Consider the following 16,365-nt stretch of genomic DNA (forward strand, 5'->3'; position numbering starts at 1 on the left):
CATCCTACAGTTCAGCAAACAGTTATTCCTGTGCTCTCAGTGGACGTGAGGACTTCCCTTCTGCTTCAGTCTGTGAGTTTACTCCTCACAAGTCTAACGTTTTATATTTACATTAAACTCAGCAACTATGAACCTGCTGTTCTACTGATAGGAGAGATGTAACTGTAACAGTGGTGATTGAATATGTTTTGTTTTTTTTTGGTCAGTGGTCAAACCTGCAACAAAGTGATTTACACTGACAGAAGCATCTGTGCTGTCAAAGGATCATCAGTGGAGATTTCCTGTACTTATAACAGTAATAGTGGATCCATCACATCTAAGTTGTGGTTCCATTCTGACCGTAGTGGTCACAGTCCTTCACAGCCTCAGGACCTTCGTACAGACGTCCAGTTTACAGGTCGTGTTCAGGTCCTTAAAGCAGCGACAGGAGGCTCCACTCTGAGAATCTCTGATGTGACAGAGACGGATTCAGGACAGTACGGCTTCACATTCAGAGCAGGAGGCTTTGAGTGGGGCCGTAGTTTATCTGGACCCAGTCTGACTGTCACAGGTACTGACCAACACACTCAAACTGTGGAACTGCTGTGACTGTGATCTGACAGCTGCTTCTTCGTGGTCTCAGTTCTCCAGGTGCAGGTGATCACATCAACGCTCCAGGACTCTTACACTGACGCAGAGCTCAGGTGTCTCAGCAGCTGCAGCTCAGCCGCTTGTCTTTCCTACGTCTGGTTCAAAAACGGACACCAGGTCCCGACGGAGGACGGGTCTTACAGAGGCCGCGTTCGTCCTGGAGACGCCATCGTTTGTGCCTTAAAGGGACGAGAAAACTTCAAATCTGCCTCAGTGTGTGAGTTTGTTTTACTGTGACCGTGAAACTGAAGGAGTCGTCACTGATCCCACATTTAATCAGTGTTTCTGCTCCAGATGCTCCAGATGTTCCCTCAGTGTCAGTGGTTCCCTCTGGAAACATTCTGGAGAACAGTCCAGTGACTCTGACCTGTAGCAGTGACGCTAACCCAGCAGCTAATTACACCTGGTACAGAGACTCACATCCTGAATCCGTCCATGAAGGTTCACAGCTCGTCTTCAGCTCCATCCAGTCGTCTGACTTTGGACACTTTTACTGTGTAGCTGAGAACCAGCTGGGGAGGAAACGCTCTCAGTTTGTCTCTATCAATGTGGAATGTGAGTGAAGCAGTGATGTTTATAAAGCAGTATGTGAATCTTCACGTCTCAGTCAAAGGTTCATATGAAGCTTTTGTCTCTTTCAGATTCAGGAACATTGAATCCTGTCGTGACTGGAATAATCTGTGCTGTGGTCCTGGTGCTGATTCTCCTCTCTGTAGTCGTACTGACGAGGTAAACAGGTCACAGTCTGTTAAATGTAAACTGACAACTTGAGTCTTGAGTATTCCAGGAACAGTTGTGAACTAATTTTGTCCAATTTCCTAAAATTTGATTAGTATTTTCTGGTCTGAGGTCACTGTGACCTCATGGCTGCTGCATTTCCTATATAAAATATATTTAATATTTTAAAACTGTTTCACTTTGTCAGAGTGTATTTTCATGATTGTCATTTAAACTAGAAAGAGGACGGTTTCTAAACCGCCCTCAGAGCCTGGAGAGAACAACATGTAGTGAAAACTAACAACAGGCTTTTGGTTCTGAAGCGTGTACTCGCTCAGGGAGAAGAGGAGCAGGACGCTCTTCAGTACACCAGCGTCCAGTTGTGCAGGAACCAGGCCGATCCAGTTAACAGAAACCAGGAGCATGTGGAGTACGACACAGGCAAGTTCAGCAGAGACGGCTCTGACAGGTGAGCAGCTGATGTCACGTACCGCCTTCACACCTTTATTTACAGTCACTTTGTGACTGTGAACTTCACACGCTCGCCTGATTCTTGGTTCTTATATCCCACAGAGTTCAGGGACCTGAGGAGGATGTAACAGCCCTGTACAGCACAGTCACCAAAGCCAACTGAAGCCGCCTGGTGTTTAGACGCATCACGACCTGACGACACGAGCACAGTTACAGTAACACAGAACAAACAGCTCATCGTTTGCTCCTAACGTTGACTGTAAAGAAATTAAATCATATTCAATAAGACACGGAAGCCTCAGCGAATGCTTTGCAGTATTTATAGTATAAGGTATATATGCATTTCATTGTTTACGTCCTGCCAAACTGTAAAGGCGCTCATCTACCTGTAAATGTATCCAAATGAGAGAGAATAAAGATGGTGGTGCTTCAATAATGACGCTGCATCAAACTGTTAATTTTAGCTCAACCTAAACGTGCACTGACAGCAACACCATCATGTTTGTTCTTTCATAAAGTAAATAAAAACTTTCAGTTCCTCTTTTACTGTGGAAACTACAGTTAAAATAACTTCTTCATTAGTTTTTTTGTCTCACTGCAGAGAATTAAAATGAGCCTGCTGTCACTGTGAGCTCAGGACCAGAGCCACTGAGGCCTCTACAGCCTGCAGGAGTAAACAGACAGTTCGTGTGCAGCCTCGCTGAGGCTCCTGCTCTTCGCTTGCAGAGCTGCACTGCTGGCGGCCTCCTCCGCTGAAGGCCAGAGCTCCACCCAGGTGTCCTTTCCCAACATGTAGATGTATCTGACAGACAGCAAGCAGAGCATTGGGACGGTTTCACTTACAGACCAGTAAGTAACTCAGCAATGATGGCACAATCACTGAAATAGGACTGTTTCGCTTCCTGTCGGCAGGTTGAGGTTGGCTCAAGCTAAACTGACAGCGCCTCCTGCTGTGTCCTGCTCGACACGTCGCCTCCAGCATCAGGTCGCTGGTGTTGCTACTGTTTTTTTTCTTTCTGCTGCTGTTTTCATTGTTGGATGCGGAGTCTCTTACTGAGACGCTATAATGCTGCTGTTGAAGGCTTCACACAGCTGTGTTTAAGGCGAGGCTGCAGTTTGGGGTCAGGTCGTGTTTTTCTGGGCCTTGTCCGTCTCAGTGTCGATGGTCCACTGGTCGACCTCGGGCCCATGATGAGGTACTGGGAGCCCTTTGAGTCCCACTGATCTGCAGCAGCAGCGCGGCTTCGCCGTGTGGGTGCCGTTCTCTTACCTGGAGCTCGGCTTCGGCGTAGTTATGGATCACGGCTTTAATCTCCACCTGTTCGTTCTTGGCCACTGAATACGGCAGCTTCAGGTCCACAAAGAATTCCTTCTATGCTCTGAAGTTGTACGGCTCCGCGACGCAGAAACCTGGGAAGACGACAGCACTGAGAATGGTTTGAATGGAGTTATTCAGGTTTGAACCTGAACCTGGAGCTCCTCCTCCTCTCACCCGTTTGTGGTGAAGCACTAACGGCCAAAAGTCCCCACTTTGTGATGCTGTCAGGTAAAGCGCTGTCCACATTCTTTGATGCCAACCTGACGATCAGAGCCATTAAAACCACTGCTTTCACTCTCAGAATGACTCCAGGTTTCAATCACTCAGCTGTTGCTGACTTCACACTAATGTGTTTCAGTGTAAAAGAGGATGCGTCACACCAGCGCTCAGCAGCTCTGTGTGAAGAGAGAGACACTACACCACAAACCTGAAGGAAAGAGGAGCAGGTACAGGTGTGGAGGCAGATGTTGTGCCCGTTGCCTGTTCCCCTGAGAGCAGCGAGCTCTGGGACTGAACTGATGTTCTTCAAACTTTGCCCTGAGGAGGAAAAGGTTCTCAGCTCTCTTCTATCCTGAACTCCTCCACTTGAGGCAGGAACTGTCCCCTGACCTCGAGATAAAGCCAGAGAAGTGAAGAACCCAGAAGCAGAACACGGTGGTGCAGAGGCTCAGACACAGTGACCACGTCCACACATGCACTAAGTGGCAGCAGTAGGTAGGATGGGTAGACGACAGCAGAATGTGGCCCCCAGCGTCAGCGATGGACCACAGCTTTGACTCCACACCAAGCGTCTGTCTCATGTTTGAGCATCAGTTCCCTCTAGTGGCCACGCTTCATCATTGCACATAGAGGTTTCATCCCTCTGGAAGCTTCGTGTCAGTAGCTAAACCTAGACACAGTCACAGCATGAATCAGTCAGCTGATAATGACACCTAATCATGATGTGTGGTGGAAAACAACACAGAGCAACCAGTTCTAATGGGATCAGGTTCAGTTCTTCTGGTTTAATTGATGAGCTGCTCATCAGTCTCCTCATGTCTGTATGTCTCCGTGACAACATGCAGTGTTGTGGTAATTCCTCATCACAGGCTGCTGCCTTCTGTGGGAAATTTTGTGTTGTCATGAGATGCTGTGCCTCTGGCTGAGGGTTGTTCCTGGGGGGTCATCAAGCATTTGGTTATCAAATGGTGGGGGTTTCACTGTAGTGACCACGGGAACATTGTAAAAGGAAGTAAAGGGGGGTTTACTGCACTCATGTATATCAAAGACCTGTCAACAGCTAATGTGGGGGTTTGTAACAGGGTATAAATACAGGTCTTGTGTCCTCAGTCCTTCAGTGGATACTTTGTACATAGTGAGATGTGCCTTACGTCTTAGATGTAATTGTGATCCACTCCGTGTCGACATGAGAGTAAACTTTGAGATGGTTTATCACACTGATGATGGTTGATTTCTTTATAAGAAGATTTCCACAACATTACCTCTGTGATCGGGCTCCTCACACAGATGCTGATGTTTCCTTCTCAGACGCATCTAATAAAACACAGTTTTATTCCCACTAATGATTCAACCTGCAATTGTTTCAGCTGATGCATCAAACCATCTGCAGCTGTCAAATGTTTAAACCACTGATTGAATGTTGGTCACAGGTTGAGGTCACTGTGGCCTCACATCAGGTAAATTCTTATGAATATGATCAAAGCAAACCAGTAAAAGCTGGTAGTGAGGTTGTCTGGTTCTGTGTGTTAATGTCGAACCTTAGCTACTTATGAGTATTGTATTTTTCACAGGCTCCTTTGAGTGTAGTAATATCTGTTTAATGACTTGTTGGGCTCTTGGATGAAGCTGAACGTTAGAACCAGTAATTTCAGATTTCAGAAGTGTTATATTCTCCAAGTCAAGTGGATGGAAGTGTGACTCAGCAGCAGTGTTGGTTTAGTAGTGTGTGTAGTGTGGGCAGTTTTTGCAATACAGTTCATATAAATAAATACTCCGACATAATCTTAAAATGACAGAAAGCGCAGTTTTTTCATTTTCTAGCTGGGGTTCCCAGCATTTTCTAGCTGGGGTTCTAGCTGGGGTTCCGTGACAGGCTCCTCAGGCCTGTCACGAACACAGGCCTGAGGAGCCATTTCCAGAACCAACATTTGTCCGGACTGGCCCGGACGCACGACCGTCGTCATCAGTGAAGGTAAATGGCGCTTAAAGCTTTTACGTGACGATTCTCTGTGTTCGGGACAGTGTGAGCAAATGTTGGTAAGATTAGAGAAATCTGATCATTAAATTCTGATTTGGCTGCTTTAAGTAAATTATCTGTGTGGGAGAGACAAAGAGAGGCGGTGGAGAATTTACCTGTGCTTACTTATACTGCTGTAAATAGCTGCTTTGCATAACCAACTGCTGTGTGTGTATGTGCTATCTTGCGCTTGGGGAAAAAAATGACATAGCCTATTGACCTCTAGAAGTTACGTAGGTTAACTTGAGGCAGGCGACGTTTGAAAAATCTAAAGTATGGGCGTTGTAGTCTGCATTCGGATAAAATAAATTTAAGGCTGTGTAAGTTCTGTGTCGACGCTGGAAAATTTGGTCCAGGTATTGAGCGGGGTCACTGAACCATACCTCGTTGAGCGGCTGTTAAATTAAAGGGGAAGACGTACGGTACCGGCGTCGGTAGACAGTGCGGCCTCGGTGCAACGGGTTGTGAAATTCGGTAAATTTGACCTGCTCGATAGAATCGAAATTTATTAGGCACTGTAGGCTTGTGTAATGTATTGGGAATCTACATTAAGCTTGGAACGGATCAATCCAAGTGTAGAGCTTCCCAAGGTTTGTGAGGCCTGGTAACATAGGGATAACCGGTAAAAGCGCTTTTTGTTTATTGTGTGTTGAACTGCAGTGTGTCGATGTGTCAGTATTGCGCAAGTATAGTTAGGTTGGGGTGAGTATAGGTTTAGTATATGTTAATGCATTTAAGGATAGTGTGATAAGTGCTAAGTTGTTGCGGTGTTAATAATAATTAACAGGTGTCGAGGTAATAACATTTGAGTCTGTGTCTGTAAAAAAACCTTGAGTGTGTGTTAATAATTGACAGTGTGCGTTCCCTTTTGGTCCTTTGGAGCAGAGAGTGTGTGTGTAACGGGGGAGATAAAGCCTTGCTGTTCAGTGTCTGTGTGTGTGTTTGTTTGTTTTTTAACAGTCTGGGAAGAGCCGTGGGGTAAATGCTGTGTAGATTACATTTTCGAACGTTTCGATCATTCTATCATTTTTGATAATTCTAATATTTTTTTAGTGTCCTGTGTGGACATTGGGGTAATCATTGTTTGAAATAATCTGCGTATTTTAGAACGATGTTTCCACACTGTGGTTGGGACTGGTCAAGCAGGTCACAGAGTGTGTGCAGATTGCGGTCTCCTGGTTTAGTTAAAAAAGAAAAAGGGGGGAGGAGTGAATTGGGACTCCAAATTGGACCCGGAGACGTTAGTTTTGTTCCTCTTCGCGTGTTCACTTCTCATGTGTGTGCGTGTGAATGTGTGTGTGAATACTGCCCAGAGCAGGAAGTCAAATAAGTCAACTAAGTAGGATAAAACACCTATAATAAGTCCATTAACATTCATTCCTGGTCGGTCCATTTAAGTATGTCATATACTCTTTTCTCAGGAGATTCAGAAGTATTCGAAGAAATAGAATAAGCGGACGCATAAAGCTACGTCACCCTGGCCAACAGAGGGGACATTTGATCTGAGGCAGTGGGTTGAGATCAAATCTGTGATGCAGTGTTGCATTTTATTGGCTGTGTAAAAATGATGGGCAAAAAGTGAAATGTTGTAATAATCAATCTAATCAGATCACTATAATTAAGTCTCTTTCAGATGCGTCCCAGATGGATGCAGAAGAAACAAAACCTGGAAGGAGAAAGAAGCCAGTTCACCCTGTAGCTGATCCAGAAGGGACAGACAGGGCAGTGAAAAGGGATGAGTTATTAGAACTGTCCGACGTTTATTTAAAAACAGAAAATATCAATTGGAAATTCCTGCAGTGAAAGTGATCTGCGTGACAGAGCAGGTAGATCACTGTGGGCTGGGTCAGATGAGGAATCAGTGTGTGTTGGTAACGAACGGGTAAATGAGGTTTCTGATGGACTTCCTCTGCTGGTCAAAGGGGCAAAGTGTCAAAATCTGCCCTGGCCTTCAAAACCGGAACAGAATGATCTGAATGACACTGTGGAACTGTGCAACATGTCAGTAGAACAAATAACTGACCATGTGATTCATGCTGTTGAGCTGCGTCAAAAGCAGGCAAAGGAGGCCGTGAAAGAAGCAACACGCCAGCAGCAGCGAAAAGAGGGGGAGAAAAGAGAGACGAGGATGGTGTCTGCTCAACCAGCCAGCGTGCCTCAGACCCCACCTACACCACCAGGCATGGCCACACCTCAGGTGATGTACATTCTACCAGGTGGGTGGACAAGACGACCTCCTATGAGGAGAGGAGGGACTCCTCCAGGCCGAGGAGCAAGACGAGGATGCTGTGGAAAAACTGTGAACTGCTTCCAGTGTGGGAGGTATGGACATGTGCAAAGCCAGTGATGGAACAAGAGTCCACCTGGACGGCCAAGGAAGGCTGAGGCTCAAGCAGGGCCACTGAGACAGTGCAGGCTGTCAGATATGAACTGTGTCAATGGATGTTATCAAAAGCCAAAAAGCCAGAGGCCTCTGAATCTGTGTTCTCACCTTGCTGCACACTTTAGTACTTTGAGACTCAGACAAATATCTAAATTTTAAAAAAAAAACAAAAACAAAATAAATAAGTTGAATTGGTGAAAATAACTCAGTCCTTAAAGCTGCCAAAAGCTTAAAATAAATAAATGAATAAAATAAAATATTTCAATTTTACAAGGAAAGGGAGAGGTACGGTATAGAGAATATTTCAAAATAAAGTTCCCAATTCACTCACTGCTGTTCAAATGCTTCACCTGATGCTCAGTGGTTGACTGTGTTTTATCCTCCAAGAGGTTTGGCTGTATCTGGGTTTATATGAACTTTCTTTAGTAAGTTACAATATTTTAGTTGTAGTTTTTATCCACAGTTGTTACAGTATGTTGTCATTAGAGACTCAGATAGTCACGGGGGAAATTACAATTAGATGCAGTAGTGATTGTGGGGTTGTTTGTGTTTCTAGGTTATTGCTTTGTGCAACAGGTTCAACAGGTTGTGTTATGTCTAATGTGTCATCTCTGATAGGTTGTGAGAATGCAGCTTATTTAGTCTGTATGTTAATTTCGTCATAGAGTCACTTAGTGCATGCATTTACAGCACTTCCTGAATTAAATAAGTTTTATCGCAGTGATTCTGTGTTCTTCATCAGGTTAGTCACTAAAGCTCAATCCTTCTTGTTTAGCTGTCAGCTGACATCGAGGGTGTAACCTTGAAGTTTAGATGCTGTATAAGTTTCTTAATTTCACTTAGTTTATTAAGTCCCAGTAAGGATAGATAAGTAAGGGTAAGAAATGATTTTTAGGGGTTGTACTAATGTGCCCATCTTAAGTTAGCGATTCGATTGTCCTCACTTTCTAAATTAGTAATTTGTATAATCACTTGGATGCAGTATGTGTGTATGGGGAGTATGAAAATGAATGACAGGAGACTTGTATGTGTGGCGTCTGCTGTGGGACTATTCTTCTATTCTGTTTCTGTTGTGTCTCTTCCCAAGTTGGCAAACTTATTCGAAGGAGGCCTATTGGTTCAAAAGTTGGTGTTTGAGTCGGTTCAAATGTTAACTTGGAGTGTAAATAGCTTGCGAAGAGGATGATTTCAGCAGGATTCCTAGTGGAGTGAGAAAAAAAGAGATGGTAGCATGGTACAGTATGTGAGGGAGGAAAGGAGGTCAAGGAGTGAAGGAAAGGGAAAGTGTGAATGTTGACAATAGAGAGATGAAACAGTGCTGTGAACCTTGCATTTCAGGATGTAGCTTGTAAAAAAAAATATGCAGAACGCATAAAACTAACATTGCATGAAGCTTTGCTTGACAGAATAGTGTTTAATGCATCAACCAGTGACCTACGTTTTTATGTAAAACAGATAATTAACAAACGCAGGAAAGCTGTGTTGTTCCATTGCAGGAAAGAAGAGGTCAAAGAAGATCAAACTCCGGATCACTGATGGGCCCTGAGTGACACTGCTGACTCATTTAGCAGAACAAGGTCACAGGCTAGCCTTTCTAAATTATAGTTCTCCTAGAGCAAGAGGTCTCTCTCTTAGCTCACGTGCACGATAAAAACCCTGAGCTCATGACATGACTGACTGATATATGCTCTACGGACTGACCATGACACGTGTCGATGATGTTTATTGTTGTTGATTTTATATAATGAGGGTTTAACCATTTTCATTCTGCATCTCAGTGTGTTGTTGTACACAGGAAGCTCACATTAACAGCTTCAACCCTTCTCTTTAGGCGGAGCAGCAGTGGAGAAACTGTGTCAGCATAAACACCTCGCTTAAACTGATTTTCTTGCCTAACCGAACCGATTTCTCTCCTACCCCTAACCTCTGTCCACAGGTTACTTCAGTATCAGAAAAGGGTCTTCTATCTTCTGACGTGCTACAAATTGGTTATTTTATATTCTCGGATTTTCTGATTTCTACACGACGGCCTGAGACAAGAAGCAAACTATATGTTCTATTTAGCCTAACCCTAACCCTAGCTCTGTAGGATGGTTTATGCTGCACTATGGTACAGAGCTTTCTGCCTCTCAGCTATCAGCTCTCAGGTCCAGCTGGAGCACCAGTCTGAGGGGGACAGAGGATGACGCAGCAGAGGAGTGCTGAAGCCCTGGACAGTCTGGAAGCGAGTGACTCGGTGTGAGGGCCACAAGTGAGCTGGGCCAACTGGGTCGGCTAGCAGAGAGGCTAGGCATCAGATGAGCTTCCCAGGACAACGCAGAGGGTGCAGTGCCACAACTTCCAGAACAACCATGATGGAAGGAGCCACTGGAGCCGAAGGAGCTGATGGAGAGTCCAATTAAACCAATTCCAGCTAGACCAAGACTTCTCACCCACCTAATATTGTGGGGCTGCGCGGACCAACACATCTATAGGAGGCGGAATGACGTGGCAGCACAGACCTTCAAGACTGACTGTTGCTGCGTATGAGGATCACCTGTTGGAGCTGAAAGAAGAGCCTAGGCAAAAGGAGACGTCCTAGGCAAAGGACGAGCTGGAGCTGAAGTTGAAACCTGGGGATCCGGTGTACATCAAGGGGTTTTGGGAGAACGTGGGACCATGCCCGACAAGAAGGTCCCAACATGTTGGTCAAGACGACCTCGAGAGCAGTTCAAGTTAAAGGCTCTCCCACCTGGTATCATCTGAACCACTGTGTTAAAGTATCAGAGGGGGAAATGGGGAACCCTAAGATTGATGTTTAGTACAAATGGTCCAAGTGTGTTTGTAAACTTGTCAGTAATTTGTTTTTGTGTTTATTTTTAGAGGCAGGTACCGGATTCACCTGTGAAATGTTCGGAGGTCATCAAGCTGGCTGCCCTGAAAAGTCCTGTATTAGCAGTAGGATAAATTTGGCTATTTTAAGTGATTTATGTGTCCACATTGCTAAGGTTAAACGACACTTAAAATGGGTTGGGACCTTGCTAGTGCTTATCACTGGTTTAAGGCAGTAAAGTAAATCGGGCTTAGCTCTAATGGACATTTGTCTGTCCATTGAGGGGGAAAGTTTGTGGTAAATCCTGTTCCTCCTATGGAGTTATTTCTGTCCATTGCAACAAATGTCAAGTTGACCGTGGTGTCAGGTTGGCCACTAAAACAAATAAACTGCTGCAGCTGAGTAAACATGGACTTTCGATGGACACGTAGGCACTCGCTGGTTGCATAAACAACACAGCTTTAAAAAGTGGGCATTGGGAGATGTTTCTTAGAGTGCTTCGCAGAGGGTCTGCTGCAGACACCCAGCTGACCTTTTTCGACCTCTCAGTTCTTTCTGCAGAAGAACAAGCGGGTGAATTCGGCCACCACCTCTCTCATGATCATTCTGTGATTGTACTATTTCATTCTATGTAATAAATTCATGTGTTAATTTGAGCATAAAAGTTGAGTCTGTGTGAAATCTCTGATAAGGTCGGACCACCAAAATACACGACAGGGTTTACAGAGCTCGTCTGCTCATGCATATTAATACAGAGAGGAGGAAGGAACCCAGCACAGCGTTCTTCAGCTTGGTGTTTGTTCACACAAACGGGTTCCAAACAGGACGTCGTGCTCTTCAGATGCACCAGTTCCACTTCATGACTGAGCTGTTGCAGTGAGGAGCCGCTATGGCAGCGTCAGCCGCTGGATTCCTTCTGCTTCTCTCTGCGTCAGGTACAGCTGCTCTGCATTAACACTCATTATTATGAAGGTCAGCAGTGACAGTGACAGCTACTGGGAAGTGCCTCAGAAGTGTAATTATTTGACTCCTAAACGTCACTGTGTTTTATGTCCTGTTGTCAAACGCTGACTCTGATACAGGTGGTGCTGTGAACTGGAGCATTAAAAGCTGTGTAACTGTTTTTCCTGCACTGGTGTGAGTTGGATCTAAAGGTGTGTGAGACGAGCACAGACAGTGGAGACGTGAGCTGCTGTCAGTCAGTCTGTCGTCTGTCGTTCTGTCTGTAGTTTCCAGTCACACTTCACAGGAACCAGAGCAGTCGAGTTCATCACACTTCACCACTCCCTCATCCTCCATGTGGTCATTTTATCCTGTACTTAGTGTTAATATCTGACTGTGCCTCTGTGCTTTGTTCTGTGTTTCAGTGGTTCGTGGTGATAATGGCTGGTCAGTGACCTTCACAAAGACTGAGATCTGTGCTGTAGAAGGAGTAACAGTGCAAATGTCCTGCAGCTACGAATACCCATCCTCATTTAAAGACTCTATAATTTCAGTTGAAAGAAAATTTTGGTTCACAAGGATGAATGAGAATGAGTATGTGGATCTTAAATCAAATCCACAATATGATCACCGTGTGGAGCATCAGTGTTGGAACAGAAGCTGCACTTTGACCATCACCAACGTGAGAAAGAGCGACTCAGGCGTCTACAGGTTCACGTTCATATCCACCCACCCTGAGGGGAAGTTCACTGGTGACCCTGGAGTGACCTTATCCGTCACAGATGGTAGTTTAACCGTCTCCACATATTCAGTATGTGCTGCTCTATGTGCATGTGTCACGGCGCTCTAGGTAGCGGACCCACACGCACAGCGGAGACAAGGCTCAGTGAACAACAGGGTTTATTCGAGCTCGTGGTCAGGCAGGCAAGGGTCGGTACACAGGTAGGTCATCGGTAGCAGCACAGACGAGGATAAGGCAAGCGGATGTCAAAGATAGGCAATGGTCAGACTCACACAGGCAGACAGGATAATCACAGGCTGGGCTGGAGACGTGGTCAGGAACAAAACAGGATCAAAAGCACGGCAAGGTAAAGGTAAGAATGCTGGAAAGCTGAACGGGTGAGTGAACAAACAATCTGGCAAGGTGCTGGGCTTAGAGGTGGTGCTTAAATACTAAATGGTGATGACTAAATGACAGACAGGTGAGTAGATTAGAACCGGGAGCAAGGCTGACTGAAACTAACAATGACTGCGACAGGAAGTGGTGACAAAATAAAACCGGAAATGAGTAATTACAGTGACTAAATGATCTAGACTGTGACAGCATGTGTGTGTGTTGGTAGTTTTCTCTACAACATGTGTCTCTGTCCTTCACAGATTCAAACCTTCATGTGAACAAATATTATAATTGGCTAGACTGTAGCAGTAGATGTCCTCTACCTGATCAGCGTTCCTACATCTGGTACGAAAACGGACATGAACTTCCACATCAAACATCTTATTATTTAGAGAACGTTGACAGTGCCCACAGCTATTCGTGTGCGTTGAGAGGACATGAGGCTTTTCCTGCTCCTTCAGTGTGTAAGTAGATTTATTTTACTATGACATTAGCTCTGTCTGAGGTCAGACACATGCTAAGGTTGGATGTGATGCTCTGTCATTAAATGGAAGAACACTGATCCCAAAGCTGCTGTTCAGAACAACTGGACCTGTGTCAGTTCTGCCCTCCTCCCTCCTTTCTTTTTTTTTTGTTCTGTCCAGCAGTTTAGCAAGCAGCATATCTTACGCTGAATGCCATATTGCGGAATGCAGCAGAACAAAAACTCATGATTTTAATTGAATTATTCATACAGTAATGTTTATGTGTCTCTTCATTTCTCTTCCAGGTGTCAGTGATCAAACCTGCAACAAAGTGATTTACACTGACAGAAGCATCTGTGCCGTCAAAGGATCATCAGTGGAGGTTTCCTGTACTTATAACAGTCATAGTGGATCCATCACATCTACGTACTGGTTCCGTCAGAGTCCTTCACAGCCTCAGGACCTTCGTACAGACGTCCAGTTTACAGGTCGTGTTCAGGTCCTTGAAGCAGCGACAGGAGGCTCCACTCTGAGAATCTCTGATGTGACAGAGACGGATTCAGGACAGTACGGCTTCACATTCAGAGCAGGAGGCTTTGAGTGGGGCCGTAGTTTATCTGGACCCAGTCTGACTGTCACAGGTACTGACCAACACACACAACCTGTGGAACCGCTGTGACTGTGATCTGACAGCTGCTTCTTCGTGGTCTCAGTTCTCCAGGTGCAGGTGATCACATCAACGCTCCAGGACTCTTACACTGACGCAGAGCTCAGGTGTCTCAGCAGCTGCAGCTCAGCCGCTCGTCTTTCCTACGTCTGGTTCAAGAACGGACACGAGGTCCCGACGGAGGACGGGTCTTACAGAGGCCGCGTTCATCCTGGAGACGCCATTGTTTGTGCCTTAAAGGGACGAGAAAACTTCAAATCTGCCTCTGTGTGTGAGTGTGTTTTACTGTGACCGTGAAACTGAAGGAGTCGTCACTGATCCCACATTTAATCAGTGTTTCTCCTCCAGATGCTCCAGATGTTCCCTCAGTGTCAGTGGTTCCCTCTGGAAACATTCTGGAGAACAGTCTAGTGACTCTTACCTGTAGTAGTGACGCTAACCCAGCAGCTAATTACACCTGGTACAGAGACTCACATCCTGAATCCGTCCATGAAGGTCCACAGCTCGTCTTCAGCTCCATCCAGTCGTCTGACTCTGGACACTTTTACTGTGTAGCTGAGAACCAGCTGGGGAGGAAACGCTCTGAATCCATCTCTGTTGATGTGAGATGTGAGTGAACCTCATTAGGTTCATTATACAGTACATTAAAATAACAGTTCATGTCTGTTGAGTTCTTTGTACTTTCCAGGCATTTTTTCTGGTTGTGGCTTGTTTCCACATTATTCAGAACCTGAATGCTAATGCTAAGATAAGATGCTGTGAAGCTGATTCACAAAGAATCTAAAAGCCACACAAGAGACCAGACTTAACATTTCTAACCAACTACAGCCTAGTGTATAGAACAGTCAGTAACACAAATGAATTCTGATGCTCATTCTTCTGTCCAGCATGTTTGTTTTTTACTTGTGATGATTTGTTATTTTGCTGCTTTAAGATGCTCCAGATGTTCCCTCAGTGTTAGTGCTTTCCTCTGGTGAGGCTTAATTTCACTTACAGATGTTAAGAGAGCTGGAGGAACTGGAGTCGTTACACAGTTTCAAGACTGTTTCCTAGAGTCGCTTGGATAAAGATTTAACATTACATTTGAGGGTCATGTTTTGGATGACAGACACACGGTGGATGGTGAAATATTGTGTAGATTCTCCCATCCGAGTCTTAAGGTTGATACTTTTTTCTATTTCCAGGTAAAGCAGTGATGATAATAAACATAACCAGGTTGACTCTTGTGGTCCTGATGCTGATTCCTGTGTTTGTTCTGAGTCTGTGGATGAGGTAAAACAATAAACATCCACCACTTTCATCACTCCTTCATTTGCGTCTGTTTTTGAAATCATCACCTGCACTTCGTTGAAAGTTTTATTTAATTGGAATCAGGAAGAAAACAGCTCTGATTTCAAAGTCTTAATGGAACAAACCTGCAGAGACATTAGAGGTGAGAGGCTGAGGATATGAGTGTTATAATATGTTATATACAGTATAATTGTAACAGAAATAAATGAAGGAACCTATTAGAACTCAGGTCATAAAATGAACTGATCTCATTTTCAAACGATTTATTCAGTCAAGTATAAAGAAAAAAAATCAGAGTATATCAGTGTAATCATATATAATTCAGTACATGCAGGTTTCAGCAACAGCTACAGTAAATACTGTTTTATTGATTTTGTTCATGTGTCTCCTTCAGACAGACGACACAGAGGAGCAGGACGACCTGGTGTGACCTCCTGTCCCATAAGAAACAGACCACGTGAAAATTATACAGCAACAAAGTTTCATCATGTGATAGGATGTTTTCATTGGAAGCAGATAAACTTCAAATATAGACGCATCACCCTCACAAACGATGACATTAAACCATTTAAAAATGTCAAGGTCAGACATTTACAGCTGTTTCATTCTGCTCATGTTAAATGCATAGAGTTTATAATTTGTGCTGGATTTGTTTAATTCATTGTTATTTACTTATCCTGCTGTGATGCAAATCACGTGCATCCAATTGTGCTTTGATTATTTTGATTTTGTTTTTTTAATAGTTGTAAAGTTTTAATTGCCTCGTGTGATATTGACCTTGACATAAACATAAAATGACCCATATGGTCATAGTTGTGGTAGTGTGATGCTCTTCCACTAAGGTTCATCACATAGCTTCTATCTAAGTGTGTTAAACTGTATTTTCATGCTTTTACCCACGAGACACACATCATGTGTTTTTTTTATGAAATTGTTGAAATTGTTATTGAACATGATGAATCTAAAATTTAAATTTCTTTAACTGTAACATATATCTAAATTTGACTTAGTCTTTAATAAAGGATGGAAAATGTGGGTTCTAGTTCTGTTCCTCATTCATGTCGATTTCCTCAACTGAAGTGTTGCACATTCAGACTTCCTTGCCTTGGTTTCTCTGGGTTGCTAAACTAGGTTTCAGAAATTTAAAAACCAAAAGGTGCCAGAGGAGGTGAGTTGAACCTTTCTACTCGTTTAGGTAGAAACTGCAGAAACACAAACATGATGCAGGAGGAGGTGTAGTAGATTCAGGATATAAACTTAATTCAAACAAACACAGCTTTGAAGTTCTAATCAATAATTGTGAATTAATTGAATATAC

General features: G+C 44.1%; 2 protein-coding genes across 5 annotated transcripts in view; both read left to right on the top strand.

Moving 5' to 3' along the window:
* Positions 1 to 16,365, top strand: part of LOC114847225 (CD209 antigen-like protein C) — a 51,466-nt gene that overhangs the window by 21,777 nt on the left and 13,324 nt on the right. The window lies entirely within an intron of this gene.
* On the top strand, positions 1,951 to 16,082 carry LOC114847223 (B-cell receptor CD22-like). 4 transcript variants are annotated; one of them, XM_029136741.2, is made up of 10 exons: positions 1,951 to 2,667; positions 3,495 to 11,502; positions 11,935 to 12,294; positions 12,887 to 13,090; positions 13,396 to 13,731; positions 13,804 to 14,028; positions 14,106 to 14,366; positions 14,942 to 15,029; positions 15,132 to 15,189; positions 15,442 to 16,082. In XM_029136741.2, the coding sequence occupies exons 2-9, from the start codon at positions 11,457 to 11,459 to the stop codon at positions 15,160 to 15,162; spliced, it is 1,551 nt and encodes a 516-aa protein (XP_028992574.1). In that variant the 5' UTR covers positions 1,951 to 2,667; positions 3,495 to 11,456; the 3' UTR covers positions 15,163 to 15,189; positions 15,442 to 16,082. The 4 variants fall into 4 exon arrangements, with proteins under 4 accessions (XP_028992574.1, XP_028992572.1, XP_055360993.1 ...); XM_029136739.3 differs by lacking the exon at positions 15,132 to 15,189 and having other exon boundaries at positions 3,495 to 5,181; positions 11,285 to 11,502; XM_055505018.1 differs by lacking the exon at positions 15,132 to 15,189 and having other exon boundaries at positions 1,951 to 2,149; positions 2,420 to 2,667.

Source organism: Betta splendens, chromosome 21 (assembly GCF_900634795.4).
Source record: "Betta splendens chromosome 21, fBetSpl5.4, whole genome shotgun sequence".
Lineage (NCBI taxonomy): Eukaryota > Metazoa > Chordata > Actinopteri > Anabantiformes > Osphronemidae > Betta > Betta splendens.